Genomic DNA, 25,681 nt, shown 5'->3' with positions numbered 1-25,681 from the left:
ATACAGTCACCCCCTTTTTTAATAAATATAAATATATTTTTCTTTTCTTTTTTTCTTTCTTTTAAACTATTCGCCATTTCCCGTGTCAGCGAGGTAGCGCTAAGAACAGAGGACTGGGCCTTTTTTGGAATATCCTCACTTGGCCCCCTCTGTTCCTTCTTTTGGAAAATTAAAAAAAAAAAAAAAAATATATATATATATATATATATATATATATATATATATATATATATATATATATGTGTATATATATATATTTTTTTTTGATTTGTCGCTGTCTCCCACGTTTGCGAGGTAGCGCAAGGAAACAGACGAAAGAAATGGCCCGACCCACCCCCATACACATGTATATACATACACGTCCACACACGCAAAATATACATACCTACACAGCTTTCCATGGTTTACCCCAGACGCTTCACGTGCCCTGATTCAATCCACTGACAGCACATCAACCCCGGTATACCACATCGATCCAATTCACTCTATTCCTTGCCCTCATTTCACCCTCCTGCATGTTCAGGCCCCAATCACACAAAATCTTTTTCACTCCATCTTTCCACCTCCAATTTGGACTCCCACTTCTCCTCGTTCCCTCCACCTCCAACACATATATCCTCTTGGTCAATCTTTCCTCACTCATTCTCTCCATGTGCCCAAACCATTTCAAAACACCCTCTTCTGCTCTCTCAACCACGCTCTTTTTATTTCCACACATCTCTCTTACCCTTACGTTACTTACTCGATCAAACCACCTCACACCACACATTGTCCTCAAACATCTCATTTCCAGCACATCCACCCTCCTGCGCACAACTCTATTATCCATAGCCCACGCCTCGCAACCATACAACATTGTTGGAACCACTGTTCCTTCAAACATACCCATTTTTGCTTTCCGAGATAATGTTCTCGACTTCCACACATTCTTCAAGGCTCCCAGGATTTTCGCCCCCTTCCCCACCCTATGATCCCCTTCCACTTCCATGGTTCCATCCGCTGCCAGATCCACTCCCAGATATCTAAAACACTTTACTTCCTCCAGTTTTTCTCCATTCAAACTTACCTCCCAGTTGACTTGACCCTCAACCCTACTGTACCTAATAACCTTGCTCTTACTCACATTTACTCTTAACTTTCTTCTTTTACACACTTTACCAAACTCAGTCACCAGCTTCTGCAGTTTCTCACATGAATCAGCCACCAGCACTGTATCATCAGCGAACAACAACTGACTCGCTTCCCAAGCTCTCTCATCCACAACAGACTTCATACTTGCCCCTCTTTCCAAAACTCTTGCATTCACCTCCCTAACAACCCCATCCATAAACAAATTAAACAACCATGGAGACATCACACACCCCTGCCGCAAACCTACATTCACTGAGAACCAATCACTTTCCTCTCTTCCTGCACGTACACATGCCTTACATCCTCGATAAAAACTTTTCACTGCTTCTAACAACTTTCCTCCCACACCATATATTCTTAATACCTTCCACAGAGCATCTCTATCAACTCTATCATATGCCTTCTCCAGATCCATAAATGCTACATACAAATCCATTTGCTTTTCTAAGTATTTCTCACATATATTCTTCAAAGCAAACACCTGATCCACACATCCTCTACCACTTCTGAAACCACACTGCTCTTCCCCAATCTGATGCCCCAAATGAACCATTATGTGACATTCATTTTTTCATTTCATTTCAAGCTAGAAGTTTCAGAGTTCTAAATTGTTTCTTACATTTTTCACATGTATATATATGTATGTGTGTGTGTGTGTGTATGTGTGCATGTGTGTGTGTGTGTGTGTATGTGTATATATATATGTATATTATCCCTGGGGATAGGGGTGAAAGAATACTTCCCACGCATTCCTCGCGTGTCGTAGAAAGCGACTAGAGGGGACGGGAGCGGGGGACCAGAAATCCTCCCCTCCTTGTATTTTTTTAACTTTCTAAAATGGGAAACAGAAGAAGGAGTCACGCGGGGAGTGCTCATCCTCCTCGAAGGCTCAGATTGGGGTGCCTAAATGTGTGTGGATGTAACCAAGATGTGAAAAAAGGAGAGATAGGTAGTATGTTTGAGGAAAGGAACCTGGATGTTTTGGCTCTGAGTGAAACGAAGCTCAAGGGTAAAGGGGAAGAGTGGTTTGGGAATGTCTTGGGAGTAAAGTCAGGGGTTAGTGAGAGGACAAGAGCAAGGGAAGGAGTAGCAGTACTCCTGAAACAGGAGTTGTGGAAGTATGTGATAGAATGTAAGAAAGTAAATTCTTGATTAATATGGGTAAAACTGAAAGTTGATGGAGAGAGATGGGTGATTATTGGTGCATATGCACCTGGGCATGAGAAGAAAGATCATGAGAGGCAAGTGTTTTGGGAGCAGCTGAATGAGTGTGTTAGTGGTTTTGATGCACAAGACTGGGTTATAGTGTTGTGTGATTTGAATGCAAAGGTGAGTAATGTGGCAGTTGAGGGAATAATTGGTATACATGGGGTGTTCAGTGTTGTAAATGGAAATGGTGAAGAGCTTGTAGATTTATGTGCTGAAAAAGGACTGATGATTGGGAATACCTGGTTTAAAAAGCGAGATATACATAAGTATACTTATGTAAGTAGGAGAGATGGCCAGAGAGCGTTATTGGATTACGTGTTAATTGACAGGCGCGCGAAAGAGAGACTTTTGGATGTTAATGTGCTGAGAGGTGCAACTGAAGGGATGTCTGATCATTATCTTGTGGAGGCTAAGGTGAAGATTTGTATGGGTTTTCAGAAAAGAAGAGTGAATGTTGTGGTGAAGAGGGTGGTGAGAGTAAGTGAGCTTGGGAAGGAGACTTGTGTGAGGAAGTACCAGGAGAGAGTGAGTACAGAATGGAAAAAGGTGAGAACAATGGAAGTAAGGGGAGTGGGGGAGGAATGGGATGTATTTAGGGAGTCAGTGATGGATTGCACAAAAGATGCTTGTGGCATGAGAAGAGTGGGAGGTGGGTTGATTAGAAAGGGTAGTGAGTGGTGGGATGAAGAAGTAAGATTATTAGTGAAAGAGAAGAGAGAGGCATTTGGACGATTTTTGCAGGGGAAAAATGAAATTGAGTGGGAGACGATAAAAGAAAGAGACAGGAGGTCAAGAGAAAGGTGCAAGAGGTGAAAAAGAGGGCAAATGAGAGTTGGGGTGAGAGAGTATCATTAAATTTTAGGGAGAATAAAAAGATGTTCTGGAAGGAGGTAAATAAAGTGCGTAAGACAAGGGAGCAAATGGGAACTTCAGTGAAGGGCGCAAATGGGGAGGTGATAACAAGTAGTGGTGATCTGAGAAGGAGATGAAGTGAGTATTTTGAAGGTTTGTTGAATGTGTTTGATGAGAGAGTGGCAGATATAGGGTGTTTTGGTCGAGGTGGTGTGCAAAGTGCGAGGGTTAGGGAAAATGAGTTGGTAAACAGAGAAGAGGTAGTAAAAGCTTTGCGGAAGATGAAAGCCGGCAAGGCAGCAGGTTTGGATGGTATTGCAGTGGAATTTATTAAAAAGGGGTGACTGTATTGTTGACTGGTTGGTAAGGTTATTTACTGTGTGTATGACTCATGGTGAGGTGCCTGAGGATTGGCGGAATGCGTGCATAGTGCCATTGTACAAAGGCAAAGGGGATAAGAGTGAGTGCTCAAATTACAGAGGTATAAGTTTGTTGAGGATTCCTAGCAAATTATATGGGAGGGTATTGATTGAAAGGGTGAAGGCATGTACAGAGCATCAGATATATATATATATATATATATATATATATATATATATATATATATATATATATATATATATATGGTAAGAATATATGGTGTCGGAGGCAAGTTGTTAGAAGCAGTGAAAAGTTTTTATCAAGGATGTAAGGTACGTCTACGTGTAGGAAGAGAGGAAAGTGATTGGTTTTTCAGTGAATGGAGGTTTGCAGCAGGGATTTGTGATGTGTCCATGGTTGTTTAATTTGTTTATGGATTGGGCTGTTAGGGAGGTAAATGCAAGAGTTTTGGAAAGAGAGGCAAGTATGCAGTCTGTTTTGGATGAGAGAGCTTGGGAAGTGAGATGTTTGAGGACAATATGTGGTGTGAGGTGGTTTGATTGAGTAATTAATAATAGGGTAAGAGAGATGTGTGGTAATAAAAAGAGTGTGGTTAAGAGAGCAGAAGAGGGTGTTTTGAAATGGTTTGGTCACATGGAGAGAATGAGTGAGGAAAGATTGACCAAGAGGATATATGTGTCAGAGGTGGAGGGAACGAGGAGAAGTGGGGGACCAAATTGGAGGTGGAAAGATGGAGTGAAAAAGATTTTGAGCGATCGGGTCCTGAACATACAGGAGGGTGAAAGGTGTGTAAGGAATAAAGTGAATTGGAACGGATATGGTATACCAGGGTTGACTTGCTGTCAATGGATTGAACCAGGGCATGTGAAGCATCTGGGGTAAACCATGGAAAGTTTTGTAAGGCCTGGATATGGAAATGGAGCTGTGGTTTCGTTGTATTATTAAATGACAGATAGAGACTGAGTGTGAACAAATGTGGCCTTTGTTGTCTTTTCCTAGGGCTACCTCTCATACATAAGGGGGAGGGGTTTGGTATTTCATGTGTGGCGAGGTGGCGATGGGAATGAATAAAGGTAGACGGTATGAATTATGTATATGTTTATATGTCTGTGTTATCCCATGGGATAGGAGAGAAAGAATACTTCCCACGCATTTCTCACGTGTCGTAGAAGGTGACTAAAGGGGACAGGAGTGTGGGGCCAGAAACCCTCCCCTCCTTGTATTTTAACTTTCTAAAAGGGGAAACAGAAGAAGGAGTCACTCGGGGAGTGCTCATCCTCCTCGAAGGCTCAGATTTGGGTGTCTGAATGTGTGTGGAAGTAACCAAGATGAGAAAAAAGGAGAGATAGGTAGTATGTTTGAGGAAAGGAACCTGGATGTTTTGGCTCTGAGTGAAATGAAGCTCAAGGGTATGGGGGAAGAGTGGTTTGGGAATGTCTTGGGAGTAAAGTCAGGGGTTAGTGAGAGGACAAGAGCAAGAGAAGGAGTAGCACTACTCCTGAAACAGGAGTTGTGGGAGTATGTGATAGAGTGTAAGAAAGTAAACTCTAGATTGATATGGGTTAAACTGAAAGTGGATGGAGAGAGATGGGTGATTATTGGTGCATATGCACCTGGGCATGAGAAGAAAGATCATGAGAGGCAAGTGATTTGGGAGCAGCTGAGTGTGTGTGTTAGTAGTTTTGATGCATGAGACCAGGTTATAGAGGTGGGTAATTTGAATACAAAGGTGAGTAATGTGGCAGTTGAGGGAATAATTGGTGTACATGGGGTGTTCAGTGTTGTAAATGGAAATTGTGAAGAGCTTGTAGATTTATGTGCTGGAAAAGGACTGGTGATTGGGAATACCTGGTTTAAAAGACAGATCTTTCTTTCATACTATTCGCCATTTCCCGCATTAGCGAGGTAGCGTTGAGAACAGAGGACTGGGCCCTTGAGGGAATATCCTCACCTGGGCCCCTTCTCTGTTCCCTCTTTTGGAAAATTAAAAAAAAAAAGTGAGAGGGGAGGATTTCCAGCCCCCCGCTCCCTCCCCTTTTAGTCGCCTTCTACGACACGCAGGGAATACGTGGGAAGTATTCTTTCTCCCCTATCCCCAGGGACAGATATACATAAGTATACATATGTAAGAAGGAGAGATGGCCAGAGAGTGTTATTGGATTACCTGTTAATTGATAGGCGCGTTAATGTACTGATGTGGATGTTAATGTGCTGAGAGGTGCAACTGTAGTGATGTCTAATCATTATCTTGTGGAGGCAAAGGTGAAGATTTGTAAAGGTTTTCAGAAAAGAAGAGAGAATGTTGGGGTAAAGAGAGTGGTGAGAGTGAGCGAGCTTGGGAAGGAGACTTGTGTGAGGAAGTACCAGGAGAGACTGAGTACAGAATGGAAAAAGGTAAAAACAAAGGACATAAGGGGAGTGGGGGAGGAATGGGATGTATTTAGGAAAGCAGTGATGGCTTGTGCAAGGGATGCTTGTGGCATGAGAAGGGTGGGAGGTGGGCAGATTAGAAAGGGTAGTGAGTGGTGGGATGAAGAAGTAAGATTATCTGTGAAAGAGAAGAGAGAGGCATTTGGACAATTTTTGCAGGGAAATAGTGCAAATGACTGGGAGATGTATAAAGGAAAGAGGCAGGAGGTCAAGAGAAAGATGCAATAGGTGAAAAAGAGGGCAAATGAGAGTTGGAGTGAGAGAGTATCATTAGATTTTAGGGTGAATAAAAAGATGTGTTGGAAGGAGGTAAATAAAGTGCGTAAGACAAGGGAACAAATGGAAACTAAAGTGAAGGGGGTTAATGGGGAGGTGATAACAAGTAGGGTGAGTATTTTGAAGGTTTGTTGAATGTATTTAATGAGAGAGTGGCAGATATAGGGAGTTTTGGTCGAGTTGGTGTGCAAAGTGAGAGGATTAGGGAGAATGATTTGGTAAAGAGAGAAGAGGTAGTAGAAGCTTTGTGGAAGATGAAAGCCGGCAAGGCAGCAGGTTTGGATGGTATTGCAGTGGAATTTATTAAAAAAGGGGTTGACTGTATTGTTGACTGGTTGGTGAGGTTATTTAATGTATGTATGACTCATGGTGAGGTGCCTGAGGATTGGCGGAATGCTTGCATAGTGCCATTGTACAAAGGCATAGGGGATAAAAGTGAGTGCTCAAATTGCAGAGTTATAAGGTTGTTGAGTATTCCTGGCAAATTATATGGGAGGGTATTGATTGAGAGGGTGAAGGCATGTACAGAGCATCAGATTGGGGAAGAGCAGTGTTGTTTCAGAAGTGGTAGAGGATGTGTGGATCAGGTGTTTGCTTTGAAGAATGTATGTGAGAAATACTTAAAAAAGCAAATGGATTTGTATGTAGCATTTATTGATCTGGAGAAGGCATATAGATTTATATGTAGCATTTATGGATCTGGAGAAGGCATATGATAAGAGTTGATAGAGATGCTCTGTGGAAGGTACTAAGAATATATGGTGTGGGGGGCAAGTTGTTAGAAGCAGTGAAAAGTTTTTATTGAGGACGTAAGGCATGTGTACATGTAGGAAGAGAGGAAAGTGATTGGTTCTCAGTGAATGTGTGCTTGCGGCAGAGGTGTGATGTCTCCCAGTTTGTTTAATTTGTTTATGGATGGGGTTGTTAGGGAATTGAATGTATGAGTTTTGGAAAGAGGGGCAAGTATGCAGTCTGTTGTGGATGAGAGAGCTTGGGAAGTGAGTCGGTTGTTGTTCGCTGATGATTCAGCACTGTTGGCTGATTCGGGTGAGAAACTGCAGAAGCTGGTGACTGAGTTTGGTAGAGTGTGTGAAAGAAGAAAGCTGAGAGTAAATGTGAATATGAGCAAGGTTATTAGGTACCGTAAGGTTGAGGGATAAGTCAACTGGGAGTTAAGTTTGACTGGAGAAAAACTGGAGGAAGTGAATTGTTTTAGATATCTGGAAGACGATTTGGCAGTGGATGGAACCATGGAAGCGGAAGTGAACCATAGGGTGGGGGAGGGTACGAAAGTTCTGGGAGCGTTGAAGAATGTACAGATGTTGGGAAAGCAAAAATGGGTATGTTTGAAGGAATAGTGGTTCCAACAATGTTATATGGTTGCGAGGCGTGGGCTATAGATGGAGTTGTGTGGAGGAGGGTGGATGTGCTGGAAACGAGATGTTTGAGGACAATATTTGGTGTGAGGTGGTATGATCGAATAAGTGATAATAGGGTAAGAGAGATATGTGGTAATAAATACAATGTGGTTGAGAGAGCAGAAGAGGGTGTTTTGAAATGGTTTGGTCACATGGAGAGAATGAGTGAGGAAAGATTGACAAAGAGGATATATGTGTCTGAGGTGGAGGGAACGAGGAGAAGTGGGGGACCAAATTGGAGGCGGAAAGATGGAGTGAAAAACGTTTTGAGTGATTGGGGCCTGAACTTGCAAGATTGTGAAAGGCGTGCAAGGATTAAAGTGAATTGGAACGATGTGGTATACTGGGGTCGACGTGCTGTCAATGGATTGAACCAGGGCATGTGAAGCGTCTAGGGTAAACCGTGGAAAGTTCCCTGGGGCCTGGATGTGGAAAGGGAGCTGTGGTTTCGGTGCATTATTACATGACAGCTAGAGACTGAGTGTGAACGAATGTGGCCTTTGCTGTCTTTTCCTAGCACTACCTCGCACACATGAGGGGGGAAGGGGTTGTTATTTCATGTGTGGCGAGGTGGCGATGGGAATGAATAAAGGCATACAGTATGAATTGTGTACATGTGTATATATGTATATGTCTGTGTGTGTATATGTATGTATACATTGAGATGTATAGGCATGTATATGTGCTGTGTGTAGACGTGTATGTATATACATGTGTATGTGGGTGGGTTGGGTCATTCTTTCATCTGTTTCCTTGCGCTACATCGCTAACGCAGGAGACAGTGACAAAGCACAATAAATAGATAAAATGAATATATTGTTTTATTTTTTATTATATTTTGTCACTGTCCCTTGCGCTAGCGAGGTAGTGCAAGAAATCAGATGAAAGAATGCATCACACTTGATTCCTGCCATCCAAAACTAATATTTGTAGACCAAGCAAGGTCTGCTCTGTACAGCAATAACCGTTGTAAGGGGGAGTGATTAAGGGGGTTAATGTGGCGGTGGTTGACCTGGGTAGCTGGGCATGTCTTGAACAGTTTTTTGTTTTCATGTCAATTCTCTCATAATGATTTGGTTAATGCTAGGATGGGCTTTAAAATTGCCTGGTATTAGCAATTAAGACATTCAATGATGATGTGTGTAGCATAATCAGCAGTGGGGTATGATATGACTGAGTTAATAAGGTCTGCAGGGTGATGATTTTCATGGCGGTGTTTAGCGATCGCATTTCTTAGCTGTTCCTTTACTGAGTGACTGTGCCTATAGCATCTCTCAGTTACAGTTTGGCCAGTGTATACATCTTTACATGCCTAACATTTGATGGTGTAAACATTCCCAATTGTTGGATGATATGACCTACTTTTAGTTAAGGTCTTGCTGATAGTTTTATTTTACTGGATTGCTTTAGTACTTGTCTTACTTTAGCTAAGTTAGGAGAATAGAGCAACACTATACATTTAGACCTATCATCATTTTTCATATTTTTGTTACTAGATGCATATGATATCTTCCTAGCTTTCCTGGAAGCCTTGTTCACAAACCACTTAGGATAAAATAACTACCTGAAGATATATCTTATGTGACTACATTTGCCTACCAAACGAAGGGATCATATATCCGTAGTGCTCTTAAAAACATAGACATAACTGCAGACATTTTTACAGAAGCATCTACACTGAAAAATAAGCATGTGAAGCATCTGGAAAGTTTTGTAGGGCCTACATGTGGAAAGGGATCTGTGGCTTCATTGCATTACACATGACACCTAGAGACTGAGTGTGAACGAATGTGGGTTTTGTTGTCTTTTCCTAGCGCTACCTCACGTGTGTGCCGGGGGAGGGGGGTGCCATTTCATATGTGGCAGGGTGGCAGCGGGAATGGATGAAGGCAGCAAGTATATATGTATATGTCTGTTTATGTCTACGTTGAAATGTTTAGGTATGTATATGTGCGTGTGTGGGCATGTATATATTATATACATGTGTATTTGGGTTGTTTGGGTCATTCTTTTGTCTGTTTCCTCACGCTACTTCACTAACTTGGGAGACAGCGACAAAGTGTACTGAATGATGAAAATAGATATCTCTCAGAGTTAGTAAGCTTCCTGTAGATCTTTAGAGGACAGATGATCAGATTCCCTAGTCATCAACACATCAAGAGAAGGCAGTTTGCCTTTTTTTTTCCCATTCGATCTTGAATTTGATGGTGGGACGGATGTTATGGAATTCATTGAAGAAAACATCAATCTTGGGAAGATAGCCATGAGGACCACCCATCATCAATGTATCTAAACATTAGACAAGGCCCTTTATTCAGGATTTTTTTTTTCATATCTTCAAGGAGTATGCTATGTGTAGACCAATGCTTGAGGCATTTTACTGGATTCTTTTTTACCAACCATTGTTTCTCTGATGTTTAACAAGGGGCAGTAGGTATAGTTGCCCTGACTGTGTTTTAGAACAGTGGGAACAAGATTTATAGTATTTCTGCTGCAAATCTGGATCTCTTTTCTACCAAGCTGTTTGTTTTGTCACCATTGGTATTCTTGATAAGCCCAATTGTGAGTGACGTTTTTGGTGCTGGTATTTCTTCAGTTGTGAAATGCCTCTTGGCATCCCTTTCCCTGGGGTCAGGAACCCAACATCCAGTCAGTGCAATATGGAACAAAAATATGTTGATTTAATCAAACTTTTACAGCTAGAAATTGAGAAATTTGCAACATAAACTTGTTCATGATATGCATTTTTTAAAAGAAGATCGGTCAGTTTTGAAACTTTTTATGTCTTTAAATTCAGATTCATCAAGGATTTCTGAAGCTTCCCTTGGAAGTCTATCCCGAGAGAGAGAGAGAGAGAGAGAGAGAGAGAGAGAGAGAGAGAGAGAGAGAGAGAGAGAGAGAGAGAGAGAGAGAATTAGTGCTTTTGGGTCCCACTGTCAAGTCTTTTTGAATTATTCTGTTTGGGCCCACCAAAGCTGAGTTAGTTGAAGTTTGTGGTCATATTACAGTCAAAAATGTTTCTGCTTAACCATAAAGATCTTATTTATGCTAACTTCTTGGATGTAGGTTTTCCAACCCAGGGTTTAGGAAGGTTAAGCATATTAGTTTTGAATGCTCTGACATTGCCTTTTTGGAAGAACTTTGTCATATATCCAGTTGAATATTTATGAAAGTCCTGAGAGCTTCAGAGATAAGAAAGGGTAACCTTTCTCTTTAGTTTGCCCTTGTAATATGATATCCTTCTCAGGGAACAGGCATTTTTGGTTGACTTGTTTTGTTGGTTTAAAAGTGTTCAGTTTGTCAGAGCCATGTTTGTAGGGTTCTCCATATTTTTTATGGGAAACTCTTATATGAGGAGGTCTCCACAGGTAAGGAAACTTACCAAGTGCATTATTGTATTTTGACCAAATGTCACATGAAACAGGAAAAAAGAGAAGCCATAAATGAAATGAAAAATAACCCAAAATACTTTTACTTGTATACAGAATGTAAATTCAGGACCACTGACTTCATTGGCTCACTTAGAACAGAAGAAGGTGATTAAGTAGACAACTGCCAAAACATTTTACCTTCTAAAATGGCAGTAAGAAACTATGCAGCAAGCCAAAAATTACATTAAAGATAAGTGACTAATCAGACTTCTTCCTAAACAGTATTCCCCCAAGTGTACATTGCAGATATCACCACCTCAACTCAAGATTTTGAGAGGGCCATTGAGATTATGCCCATGCACTTCGCCCTGGGCCTAAACCCATGGAACTCAGTCTTCATAAAGAAATGCAAGGTGGCATTAGCATTTGTTCTAGATATCCTCAGGAGAAAAAGTTTAGATTCTGGCATCATTCCCAAGAGTTAAGCTGACTTGCATTGACCCACTCCACAAAGGTGAAAGCGAAGCAGGCCAAAAAAAACGTATTGACTGATAGCATTAACATTGCACATCAGTAAAATCTTTGAAAGAGTCCCAGGAAGCAAGCTGACAGAATTTATGGTGGTGAATGATCAACATGACTCAAGACATCATGGTTTTAGGGTGGGAAGATCTTGCTTCTCTCAGTTGCTCAACCATAATGATAGGATTGTTGGAGCTCTGGAAAACAAAGCAAATGCGGACATAATTTTCACAGACTTTGCAAAAGCATTTCATAGATGTGACTGTGGTGTCATAGCACGTAAAATGCAAAAAATGGAAATAACCTGAAAAATTGGGAGATGGATATACAACTTTGTAGCTAATACATGACAACATATAGTATACCATGCCATCTCCAGTTCCTCTATGGTAGAATGCTCAGTCCTCCCAAGGAATTGTACTTACAATTTTTCTGTTCCTTATTCTTATATCTAATTTTGATGCAACACAAACCAGTTTCAAATCATCTTTTGCAAATGATACAAGAATAAGTATGAAAATCATACTTAATGGAAGATGTGGAAAAGCCAGGGAGAGACATAAATGAAGTCTTTAACTGGTTATGCAAGAACATGTTTTTACTGGAGATATGTTTCCCCTCTGGTATGGGGAAAATGAAGAAATCAGAAACATCACAGAATATTGGACAGGCACAATCATAAACCAATTGAATAATGTTTCCGCTGTGGTATGGGGAAAATGAAGAATCAGAAACATCACAGAATATTGGAGAGGCACAATCATAAACCAGTTGAATACTGTAAAAGACTGTGGAGTAATAATTGCTAATGGCCAAACTTTCAATGAACACAGTGAAGCCATGATTGCCTTAAAGAAGGATGGCATGCTGGATCCTGCAGACTTTCACGACAAGGGAAGGAAAACCAGTGATGATGATGTTTAAGGCACTTATTCTTTTATGAATTGACAATTGGTGTGTTCTAACATCATTCTACAAGGCATGCAGTACTACTGATTTAGAAAGTGCCCAAAGATCTTTCACCATATTGATGTGTTAAAGGAACTAATTTACTGAAAAGTTCAAGACTGCATTAGACAAGTATCTACAAAGTGTACCAGAACAGCTATGTGGTCCTAGGGATGGTGGATTTCTAAAGCTTGATCAACCAATGACCCATTTCAGTGCCTTCGGCCTGGTTCATGCTATGGGGCTGAAGATCCTGAAGGACTTCACAAAGTATTCACAAGGTAAGGTGTTCAAGGTCTTTGACATTCCTCAACACTTTGTCAACCGTACCATAGACTAGATGCTGTTGATCAGTCCTGTGGGCACTGGGCTAACCTCCTGCAAGGAAGAGGATCAATAGTGGGTCACAAGGTAACCTTTGGGCATGTTTGTAATAATTTTCTTGGTTAAGAGATTTTCTTTAAATCTCTGTCTGCAAATTGTTTTACTCATAGCTTGTAGGACAGACAGACAGTATCTTTTCCCCACTCACCTTCCTCCCTCTTTAAAAAATAATTTCTCTAAACTGATAGTGGTCTCTGAAAAATTATTAGGTAGTCACCCTGGTATAGCATGGCAGCTTGTGGAATTATGGGTGGTGAGCTCTGATTGGAGGGTGAGTTTTGAAGCAAGGTATTGCTACAACTGCTGTTTGGATGCTTTGCAAACGGTGAGACAAATCTCACCAGATAATGGAGTGTTAAAAGTCTCTCAACCCTCGGAGATGCATGGAGAATATCTCGTAGCTCAAAGGACACTGTCCTGGAAAGAATCGGCAAATTATTTTTCAAAACTTACTTTTATAGCCTAATGTTGCCACCCCAGAAAAATTGGTGTTTACGAAGAAAATGGTTAAATGGGTGTATGAAATATTGAAAAATGATTGTATGAATACCATCTCCCAGATTTCAGTAAGAATTCCTTCGTTTCTTGTGATGCATTTTATGAAGTGTTTTTGCTCTAATCTGCATCATGAGACACAGAATTTTAGAGAAACATTGAGTGCTTCCTCTGCAACTTTTATGTAACAGGCACTGTATACAGCAGAAATCAGATGTAGGACATTTTGAGATTATCAAACATCTCACTGTGTAACAGACACATTCATAATGTCCAGTGGAGTATCCAGTTTGCCCCCAATGAAGGAGCATTCTGGATGAAAGAAGTGAAAGAAAGGAAAGTAGAAATTACTCAGAACCCTGCATTATATGTAGACCTGACTCTTAAAGAGGAAATGGTTATATGAAGATGAGGAAGGCAAAAGAAGGAGAATTTGACAGTTTAGGTGTTCAAAGGAAGGAAGAGGAATCATAACATGACAGGGTAGTGATGCTGTTTCCTATGGGGCATGGTAGCGCCAAGAGTGGATGAAGACGAGCAAATATGAATATTTGCTTGTGTATTGGTTTATATCTGTGTATGTGCATTTATATGTATTTAAATGTGTATATGTTGATATGTAGATGAATCTGTATGCATATGTGTGTGTATGGGTGTTTATGCATGTATATGTGTTTGTGAGTTGGTGGGCCATTCTTTGTCTGTTTCTTGGTGCAACCTTGCTGATGCAGGAAACTGTGATCAAGTGGTGAGAGTAAGTGAACTTGGGAAGAAGACTTGTTTGAGGAAGTACCAGGAGAGACTGAGTACAGAATGGAAAAAGGTGAGAACAAAGGAGGTAAGGGGAGTGGGGGAGGAATGGGATGTATTTAGGGAAGCAGTGATGGCTTGCGCAAAAGATGCTTGTGGCATGAGAAGCGTGGGAGGTGGGCAGATTAGAAAGGGTAGTGAGTGGTGGGATGAAGAAGTAAGATTATTAGTAAAAGAGAAGAGAGAGGCATTTGGACGATTTTTGCAGGGAAATAATGCAAATGAGTGGGAGATGTATAAAAGAAAGAGGCAGGAGGTCAAGAGAAAGGTGCAAGAGGTGAAAAAGAGGGCAAATGAGAGTTGGGGTGAGAGAGTATCATTAAATTTTAGGGAATAAAAAGATGTTTTGGAAGGAGGTAAATAAAGTTTGAAAAACAAGGGAACAAGTAGGAACATGAGTGAAGGGAGCAAATGGGGAGGTGATAACAAGTAGTGGTGATGTGAGGAGATGGAGTGAGTATTTTGAAGGTTTGTTGAATGTGTTTGATGATAGAGTGGCAGATATAGGGTGTTTTGGTCGAGGTGGTGTGCAAAGTGAGAGGGTTAGGGAGAATGATTTGGTAAACAGAGAATAGGTAGTAAAAGCTTTGCGGAAGATGAAAGCCGGCAAGGCTGTGGGTTTGGATGGTATTGCAATGGAATTAATTAAAAAAAGGGGGTGACAGTATTGTTGACTGGTTGGTAAGGTTATTTAATGTATGACTCATGGCGAGGTGCTTGAGGATTGGGGGAATGCTTGCATAGTGCCATTGTATAAAGGCAAAGGGGATAAAAGTGAGTGCTCAAATTACAGAGGTATAAGTTTGTTAAGTATTCCTTGGAAATTATATGGGAGGGTATTGATTGTGAGGGTGAAGGCATGTACAGAGCATCAGATTGGGGAAGAGAAGTGTGGTTTCAGAAGTGGTAGAGGATGTGTGGATCAGGTGTTTGCTTTGAAAAATGTATGTGAGAAATACTTAGAAAAACAAATGGATTTGTATGTACCTTTATGGATCGGGAGAAGGCATATGATAGAGTTGATAGAGATGCTCTATGGAAGGTATTAAGAATGTATGGTGTGGAAGGTAAGTTGTTAGAATAAGTTAAAAGTTTTTCTTGAGGATGTAAGGCATGTGTACGTGTAGGGAGAGAGGAAAGTGATTGGTTCTTAGTGATTGTTGGTTTGCGGCAGGGATGCCGTGATGTCTCCCTGTTTGTTTACTTTGTTTATGGATGGAGTTGTTAGGGAGGTGAATGCAAGAGTTTTGGAAAGAGGGGCAAGTATGCAGTCTGTTGTGGATGAGAGAGCTTGGTGAGTCAGTTGTTGTTCACTGATGATACAGTGCTGTTGGCTGATTAGGGTGAGAAATTGCAGAAGCTGGTGACTGAGTTTGGTAAAGTGTGTGTAAGAAGAAAGTTGAAAGTAAATGTGAGTAAGAGCAAGGTTATTAGGTACAGTAGGGTTAAGGGACAAGTCATTTGGGAGGTAAGTTTGAATGGAGAAAAACTGGAGGAAGTGAAGTGTTTTAGATATCTGGGAGTGGATTTGGCGGCAGATGGAACCATGGAAGTGGAAGTGAATCATAGGGTGGGGAAGGAGGCAAAACTTCTGGGAGCGTTGAAAAATGTGTGGAAGTCGAGAACGTTATCTTGGAAAGCAAAAATGGGTATGTTTGAAGGAATAGTGGTTCCAACAATGTTATGTGGTTGAGGCATATGCTATAGATAGAGTTGTGTGGAGGAGGGTGGATGTGCTGGAAATGAGTTGTTTGAAGACAATATGTGGTGTAAGGTGGTTTGATCGAGTAAGTAATGAAAGGGTAAGAGAGATGTGTGATAATAAAAAGAATGTTTTTGAGAGAGCAGAAGAGGGTGTTTTGAAATGGTTTGGTAACATGGAGAGAATGAGTGAGGAAAGATTGACCAAGAGGATATATGTGTCAGAGGTGGAGGGAAAGAGGAGAAGTGGGAGACCAAATTGGAGGTGGAAAGATGGAGTGAAAAATATTTTGAGTGATCGGGGCCTGAACATGCAGGAGGTGAAAGGTGTGCAAGGAATACAGTGAATTGGAACGACTTGGTTTACCGGGTTCGACGTGCTGTCAATGGATTGAACCAGGGCATGTGAAGCATCTGGGGTAAACCATGGAAAGTTTTGTGGGGCCTGGATGTGGAAAGGGAGCTGTGGTTTTGGTTAATTATACATGACAGCTAGAGACTGAGTGGTGAACGATTGTGGCCTTTGTTGTCTTTTCCTAGCGCTACCTCACGCACATGCGGGGGGGAGGGGGTTTTCATTTCATATGGCCGGGTGGCAGTGGGAATGAATAAGGGTAGACAGTATGAATTATGTTCATATAGTATATATATATATATATATATATATATATATTTTTTTTTTCTCTTTGTCGCTGTCTCCCGCGTTTGCGAGGTAGCGCAAGGAAACAGACGAAAGAAATGGCCCAACCCACCCCCATACACATGTATATACATACGTCCACACACGCAAATATACATACCTACACAGCTTTCCATGGTCTACCCCAGACGCTTCACATGCCTTGATTCAATCCACTGACAGCACGTCAACCCCGGTATACCACATCGATCCAATTCACTCTATTCCTTGCCCTTCTTTCACCCTCCTGCATGTTCAGGCCCCGATCACACAAAATCTTTTTCACTCCATCTTTCCACCTCCAATTTGGTCTCCCACTTCTCCTCGTTCCCTCCACCTCCGACACATATATCCTCTTGGTCAATCTTTCCTCACTCATTCTCTCCATGTGCCCAAACCATTTCAAAACACCCTCTTCTGCTTTCTCAACCATGCTCTTTTTATTTCCACACATCTCTCTTACCCTTACGTTACTTACTCGATCAAACCACCTCACACCACACATTGTCCTCAAACATCTCATTTCCAGCACATCCATATATATATATATACATACAAGAGCAAGGGAAGGAGTAGCAGTACTCCTGAAACAGGAGTTGTGGGAGTATGTGATAGAATATAAGAAAGTAAATTCTTGATTAATATGGGTAAAACTGAAAGTTGATTGAGAGAGATGGGTGATTATTGGTACATATGCACCTGGGCATAAGAAAGATCATGAGAGGCAAGTGTTTTGGGAGTAGCTGAATGAGTGTGTTAGTGGTTTTGATGCACGAGACCGGGTTATAGTGATGGGTGATTTGAATGCAAAGGTGTAATGTGGCAGTTGAGGGAATAATTGGTATACATGGGGTGTTCAGTGTTGTAACTGGAAATGGTGAAGAGCTTGTAGATTTATGTGCTGAAAAAGGACTGGTGATTGGGAATACCAGGTTTAAAAAGCGAGATATACATAAGTATACGTATGTAAGTAGGAGAGATGGCCAGAGAGCGTTATTGGATTACGTGTTAATTGACAGGCGCGCGAAAGAGAGACTTTTGGATGTTAATGTGCTGAGAGGTGCAACTGGAGGGATGTCTGATCATTATCTTGTGGAGGCTAAGGTGAAGATTTGTATAGGTTTTCAGAAAAGAATAATGAATGTTGGTGTGAAGAGGGTGGTGAGAATAAGTGAGCTTGGGAAGGAGACTTGTGTGAGGAAGTACCAGGAGAGACTGAGTACAGAATGGAAAAAGGTGAGAACAATGGAAGTAAGGGGAGTGGGGGAGGAAGGGGATGTATTTAGGGAATCAGTGATGGCTTGCGCAAAAGATGCTTGTGGCATGAGAATAGTGGGAGATGGGTTGATTAGAAAGGGTAGTGAGTGGTGGGATGAAGAAGTAAGATTATTAGTGAAAGGGAAGAGAGAGGCATTTGGACGATTTTTGCAGGGAAAAAATGCAAATGAGTGGGAGATGTATAAAAGAAAGAGACAGGAGGTCAAGAGAAAAGTGCAAGAGGTGAAAAAGAGGGCAAATGAGAGTTGGGGTTAGAGAGTATCATTAAATTTTAGGGAGAATAAAAAGATGTTCTGGAAGGAGGTAAATCAAGTGCGTAAGACAAGGGAGCAAATGGGAACTTTAGTGAAGGGCGCAAATGGGGAGGTGATAACAAGTAGTGGTGATGTGAGAAGGAGATGGAGTGAGTATTTTGAAGGTTTGTTGAATTTGTTTGATGATAGAGTGGCAGATATAGGGTGTTTTGGTCGAGGTGGTGTGCAAAGTGAGAGGGTTAGGGAAAATGATTTGGTAAACAGAGAAGAGGTAGTAAAAGCTTTGCAGAAGATGAAAGCTGGCAAGGCAGCAGGTTTGGATGGTATTGCAGTGGAATTTTTTAAAAAAGGGGGTGACTGTATTGTTGACTGGTTGGTAAGGTTATTTAATGTATGTATGACTCATGGTGAGGTGCCTGAGGATTGACGGAATGCGTGCATAGTGCCATTGTACAAGGGCAAAGGGGATAAGAGTGAGTACTCAAATTACAGAGGTATAAGTTTGTTGAGTATTCCTGGTAAATTGTATGGGAGGGTATTGATTGAGAGGTTGAAGGCATGTACAGAGCATCAGATTGGGGAAGAGCAGTGTAGTTTCAGAAGTGATAGAGAATGTGTGGATCAGGTGTTTGCTTTGAAGAATGTATGTGAGAAATACTTAGAAAAGCAAATGGATTTGTATGTAGCATTTATGGATCTGGAGAAGGCATATGATAGAGTTGATAGAGATGCTCTGTGGAAGGTATTAAGAATATATGGTGTGGGAGGCAGGTTGTTAGAAGCGGTGAAAAGTTTTTATCGAGGATGTAAGGCATGTGTCCGTGTAGGAAGAGAGGAAGGTGATTGGTTCTCAGTGAATGTAGGTTTGCGGCAGGGGTGTGTGATGTCTCCATGGTTATTTAATTTGTTTATGGATGGGGTTGTTAGGGAGGTGAATGCAAGAGTTTTGGAAAGAGGGGCAATTATGAAGTCTGTTGTGGATGAGAGAGCTTTGGAAGTGAGTCAGTTGTTGTTCACTGATGATACAGCACTGGTGGCTGATTCATGTGAGAAACTGCAGAAGCTGGTGACTGAGTTTGGTAAAGTGTGTGAAAGAAGAAAGTTAAGAGTAAATGTGAATAAGAGCAAAGTTATTAGGTACAGTAGGGTTGAGGGTCAAGTCAATTGGGAGGTAAGTTTGAATGGAGAAAAACTGGAGGAAGTAAAGTGTTTTAGATATCTGGGAGTGGATCTGGCAGCGGATGGAACCATGGAAGCGGAAGTGAATCATAGGAAATCATAGGATGGGGGAGGGGGCGAAAATCCTGGGAGCCTTGAAGAATGTGTGGAAGTCAAGAACATTATCTTGGAAAGCAAAAATGGGTATGTTTGAAGGAATAGTGGTTCCAACAATGTTGTATGGTTGCGAGGCGTGGGCTATGGATAGAGTTGTGCGCAGGAGGATGGATGTGCTGGAAATGAGATGTTTGAGGACAATATGTGGTGTGAGGTGGTTTGATTGAGTAAGTAACGTAAGGGTAAGAGAGATGTGTGGAAATAAAAAGAGCGTGGTTGAGAGAGCAGAAGAGGGTGTTTTGAAATGGTTTGGGCACATGGAGAGAATGAGTGAGGAAAGATTGACCAAGAGGATATATGTGTCGGAGGTGGAGGGAACGAGGAGAAGTGTGAGACCAAATTGGAGGTGGAAAGATGGAGTGAAAAATATTTTGTGTGATCGGGGCCTGAACATGCAGGAGGGTGAAAGGAGGGCAAGGAATAGAGTGAATTGGAGCGATGTGGTATACCGGGGTTGACGTGCTGTCAGTGGATTGAATCAGGGCATGTGAAGTGTCTGGGGTAAACCATGGAAAGCTGTGTAGGTGTGTATATTTGCATGTGTGGACGTGTGTGTATATACGTGTGTATTGGGGTGGTTTAGGCCATTTCTTTTGTCTGTTTCCTTGCGCTACCTCGCAAACTCGGGAGACAGCGACAAAATATATATATATATATATATATATATATATATATATATATATATATATATATATATATATATATATATATGTATATATATATATATTTTTATTTTTTTTTTTATTTTTTTTTTTGCTTAGTCGCTGTCTCCCGCGTTTGCGAGGTAGCGCAAGGAAACAGACGAAAGAAATGGCCCAACCCACCCCCATACACATGTATATACATACGTCCACACACGCAAATATACATACGTACACAGCTTTCCATGGTTTACCCCAGACGCTTCACATGCCTTGATTCAATCCACTGACAGCACGTCAACCCCGGTATACCACATCGCTCCAATTCACTCTATTCCTTGCCCTCCTCTCACCCTCCTGCATGTTCATGCCCCGATCACACAAAATCTTTTTCATTCCATCTTTCCACCTCCAATTTGGTCTCCCTCTTCTCCTCGTTCCCTCCACCTCCGACACATATATCCTCTTGGTCAATCTTTCCTCACTCATTCTCTCCATGTGCCCAAACCATTTCAAAACACCCTCTTCCGCTCTCTCAACCACGCTCTTTTTATTTCCACACATCTCTCTTACCCTTACGTTACTTACTCGATGAAACCACCTCACACCACACATTGTCCTCAAACATCTCATTTCCAGCACATCCATCCTCCTGCGCACAACTCTATCCATAGCCCACGCCTCGCAACCATACAACATTGTTGGAACCACTATTCCTTCAAACATACCCATTTTTGCTTTCCGAGATAATGTTCTCGACTTCCACACATTCTTCAAGGCTCCCAGAATTTTCGCCCCCTCCCCCACCCTATGATCCACTTCCGCTTCCATGGTTCCATCCGCTGCCAGATCCACTCCCAGATATCTAAAACACTTTACTTCCTCCAGTTTTTCTCCATTCAAACTCACCTCCCAATTGACTTGACCCTCAACCCAACTGTACCCAATAACCTTGCTCTTATTCACATTTACTCTTAACTTTCTTCTTTCACACATATTACCAAACTCAGTCACCAGCTTCTGCAGTTTCTCACATGAATCAGCCACCAGCGCTGTATCATCAGCGAACAACAACTGACTCACTTCCCAAGCTCTCTCATCCCCAACAGACTTCATACTTGCCCCTCCTTCCAAAACTCTTGCATTCACCTCCCTAACAACCCCATCCATAAACAAATTAAATAACCATGGAGACATCACACACCCCTGCCGCAAACCTACATTCACTGAGAACCAATCACTTTCCTCTCTTCCTACACGTACACATGCCTTACATCCTCGATAAAAACTTTTCACTGCTTCTAACAACTTTCCTCCCACACCATATATTCTTAATACCTTCCACAGAGCATCTCTATCAACTCTATCATATGCCTTCTCCAGATCCATAAATGCTACATATTTATATATGTGTGTGTTTTTCCAACGGAACAGAGAAGGGGGCTGGATGAGGATGTTTCCTCCGAGGCCCAGTCCTCTGTTCTTAACGCTACCTCGCTGACGTGGGAAATGGCGAATAGTATGAAAAGATAAAAAAATATACATATATACACATTTACATTTTCATACATGCTGCCTTTATCCTCTCCTGTCGCCACCCTGCCACACATGAAATGCCACCCCCCTCCTCACGCATGCATGTGAGGTAGCGCTAAGAAACGACAACAAAGGCCACATTTGTTCATACTCAGGCTCTAGCTGTCATGTGTAATGCACTGAAACCATAGCTCCCGTTCCAGTATCTTCACCATTTCTCTAATGCCTCCCTCAATGACCAGGGCCGTCTTTAGTAGTGCTTATAACTCATCGACAAATAAAACAAATATGGTTATTATTGAACATTTTGTTTGAAAATCTTAGGACAGTAGTGATATAGGGGATCATCATTGGATACAATGTTGGGGGGGGATACTGTGTTTAGAGACTGAACGCTGGTATGGTTGTATTCTGGGTTATAACACCTTTTCTAATTCCAGGAAGATGAGCAGTTCAGAAGAGGTATCTTGGATTGCCTGGTTTTGTGGCCTTAGAGGCAATGAATTCTTCTGTGAGGTAAGGAGATATGCTTTTTTTTTCCAATCGTCTTGTCTGTTTTTCTTTGTAGACATAGAAAACCATGATACAAATTAAGAGGAGGGACCCTTAACCCAGTAAATGGTTATATCCCTCATATGAGATGCACTACATCCAGGAGTTGACCGAGTTTTCCATATGTGGAATCTCATTTTTAAAAGATCTGCACGTGGCCATAAGGGTATTATTTATTCAGATTTCACTTACCTTTTTGTTGTTTTCCTGGCGCTGCCTTCCTGAAACAGGGTAGCGATGTTGTTTCCTGTGGGGCAGGGTAGTGCCAGGAATGGGTGAAGGCAAGCAAGTATGAATATGCACATGTGTATATATGTGCATGTATATGTAGATGCATGTATGAGCAAATGACTGGGAGATGTATAAAAGAAAGAGGCAGGAGATCAAGAGAAAGGTGCAAGAGGTGAAAAAGAGGGCAAATGAGAATTGGGGTGAGAGAGTATCATTAAATTTTTGGGAGAAGGAAAAGATGTTTTGGAAGGAGGTAAATAAAGTGCGTAAGACAAGGGAACAAATGGGAACTTCAGTGAAGAGGGCAAATGGGGAGGTGATAACAAGTAGTGGTGATGTGAGAAGGAGATAGAGTAAGTATTTTGAAGGTTTGTTGAATGTGTTTGATGATAGAGTGGCAGATATAGGGTGTTTTGGTCGAGGTGGTGTGCAAAGTGAGAGGGTTAGGGAAGATGATTTGGTAAAGAGAGAAGAAGTAATAAAAGCTTTGAGGAAGATGAAAGCTGGCAAGGCAGCGGGTTTGGATGGTATTGCAGTGGAATTTATTAAAAAAGGGGTGACTATATTGTTGACTGGTTGGTAAGGTTATGTAATGTATGTATGTCTCATGGTGAGGTGCCTGAGGATTGGCGGAATACTTGCATAGTGCCATTGTACAAAGGCAAAGGGGATAAGAGTGAGTGCTCAAATTACAGAGTTATAAGTTTGTTGAGTATTCCTGATAAATTATATGGGAGGGTATTGATTGAGAGGGTGAAGGAATGTACAGAGCATCAGATTGGGGAAGAGGAATGTGGTTTCAGAAGTGGGAGAGGATGTGTGGATCAGGTGTTTGCTTTGAAGAATGTATGTGAGAAATACTTAGAAAAGCAAATGGATTTGTATGTAGCATTTATGGATCTGGAGAAGGCATATGATAAGAGTTGACAGAGATGCTCTGTGGAAGGTATTAAGAATATATGGTGTGGGAGGCAAGTTGTTAGAAGCAGTGAAAAGTTTTTATCGAGGATGTAAGGCATATGTATGTGTAGGAAGAGAGGAAAGTGATTGGTTCTCAGTGAATGTAGGTTTGCGGCAGGGGTATGTGATGTCTCAATGGTTGTTTAATTTGTTTATGGATGGGGTTGTTAGGTAGGCGAATGCAAGAGTTTTGTTAAGAGGGGCAAGTATGCAGTCTGTTGGGGGTGAGAGAGCTTGGGAAGTGAGTCAGTTGTTGTTCGCTGATGTTACAGCACTGGTGGCTGATATGGTGAGAAACTGCAGAAGCTGGTGACTGAGTTTGGTAAAGTGTGAAAGAAGAAAGCTGAGAGAAAATGTGAATAAGAGCAGGGTTATAGGTACAGTAGGGTTGAGGGACAAGTCAATTGGGAGGTAAGTTTGAATGGAGAAAAAGTGGAAGTGAAGTGTTTTATATATCTGGGAGTGGATTTGGCAGTGGATGGAACCATGGAAACAGAAGTGAATCATAGGGTTGGGGAGGGAGCAAAAGTTCTGGGAGCATTGAAGAATGTGTGGAAGTCGAGAACATTATATTGGAAAGCAAAAATGGGTATGTTTGAAGGAATAGTGGATCCAACAATGTTATATGGTTGTGAAGCGTGAGCTATGGATAGAGTTGTACGTAGGAGGGTGGATGTGCTGGAAATGAGATGTGTGAGGACAATATGTGGTGTGAGATGGTTTGATCGAGTAAGTAACGTAAGGGTAAGAGAGATGTGTGGTAATAAAAAGAGTGTGGTTGAGAGAGCAGAAGAGGGTGTTTTGAAATGGTATGGTCACATGGAGAGAATGAGTGAGGAAAAATTGACCAAGAGGATATATGTGTCAGAGGTGGAGGGAAAGAGGAAAAGTGGGAGACCAAATTGGAGGTGGAAAGATGGAGTGAAAAAGATTTTGAGTGATTGGGGCCTGAACATACAGGAGCGTGAAAGGCATGCAAGGAATAGAGTGAATTGAACGATGTGGTATACTGGGGTCAACGTGCTGTCAATGGATTGAACCAGGGCATGTGAAGCGTCTGGGGTAAACCATGGAAAGTTGTGTGGGTCCTGGATGTGGAAAGGGAGCCATGGTTTCGGTCCATTATTACATGACATCTAGAGACGGAGTGTGAACGAATGGGGCCTTTGCTGTCTTCCTAGTGCTACCTCGTGCACATGAGGGGGGAGGGGGTTGTTATTTCATGTATGGCGAGGTGGCGATGGGAGTGAATAAAGGCAGACAGTATGAATTATGTACATGTGTATATATGTATATGTCTGTGTGTGTATATACATGTATACGTTGAGATGTATATGTATGTATATTTGCGTGTGTGGACGTGTATGTATATACATGTGTACGTGGGTGGGTTGGGCCATTCTTTCGTCTGTTTCCTTGCGCTACCTCGGTAACGCGGGAGACAGTGACAAAGCAAAATAAATAAAATAAATATACTTTGTCGCTGTCTCATTTATTAGCGAGGTAGTGCAAAGAAACAGACGAAAGAATGGCCCAACCCACCCACACACACATGTATATACATACACGTCCACACACACACATATACATACCTATACATTTCAATGTACATATTCATAGTAGCTGCCCTCAGCCATTCCCTTCACCACCCTGCCACACACAAAATCAAATGTTAGAATATAACTCTGAAGCTCTTCCCGATGTTTACTCGTATATACATCATAATTTATCGGTCTCGTGTATTAGCGATGTAGTGCAAAGAAACAGACGAAAGAATGGCCCAACCCACCCACATACACATGTATATACATACATGTCCACACACACATATATACATGCCTATGCATTTCAATGTACACATACATACACAGACAAATACATGTATACACATGTACATATTCATACTTGCTGCCCTCAGCCATTCGCGTCGCCACCCCGCCACACAGAAAATCAAATGTTAGAATTTAACTCTGAAGCTCTTCCCCATGTTTGCTCATATATACATCATACTTTTTCACTGTCTCATGTATTAGCGAGGTAGTGCAGAGAAACAGACGAAAGAATGGCCCAACCCACCCACATACACATGTATATACATATACATCCACACACACACATATACATACTTATACATTTCAATGTACACACACATACACAGACAAATATATATATACACATGTACATACTCATACTTGCTGCCCTCAGCCATTCCTCTCACCACCCTGCCACACATGAAATGCTCCCTCCGCACACACGTGAGGTAGCAATAGAAAAAGACAACAAAGCC

The 25,681-nt window shown here is 41.6% G+C and overlaps 1 protein-coding gene across 5 annotated transcripts in view; it reads left to right on the top strand.

Moving 5' to 3' along the window:
• Positions 1 to 25,681, top strand: part of CkIIbeta (casein kinase II subunit beta) — a 598,395-nt gene that overhangs the window by 457,920 nt on the left and 114,794 nt on the right. For all 5 annotated transcript variants that reach the window (XM_071672999.1, XM_071673001.1, XM_071672996.1 and 2 more), the window contains one exon: positions 22,092 to 22,167. In XM_071672999.1, coding sequence (XP_071529100.1) covers positions 22,096 to 22,167 — 72 coding nt within the window. In that variant the 5' untranslated portion in view covers positions 22,092 to 22,095. The remainder of the gene's footprint in view (positions 1 to 22,091; positions 22,168 to 25,681) is intronic.

Source organism: Panulirus ornatus, chromosome 18, assembly GCF_036320965.1.
Source record: "Panulirus ornatus isolate Po-2019 chromosome 18, ASM3632096v1, whole genome shotgun sequence".
In the NCBI taxonomy this organism is placed as follows: domain Eukaryota; kingdom Metazoa; phylum Arthropoda; class Malacostraca; order Decapoda; family Palinuridae; genus Panulirus; species Panulirus ornatus.
The sequence above is the reverse complement of the archived record's forward strand: the minus strand, read 5'-3'. Positions and strand labels throughout refer to the sequence as shown.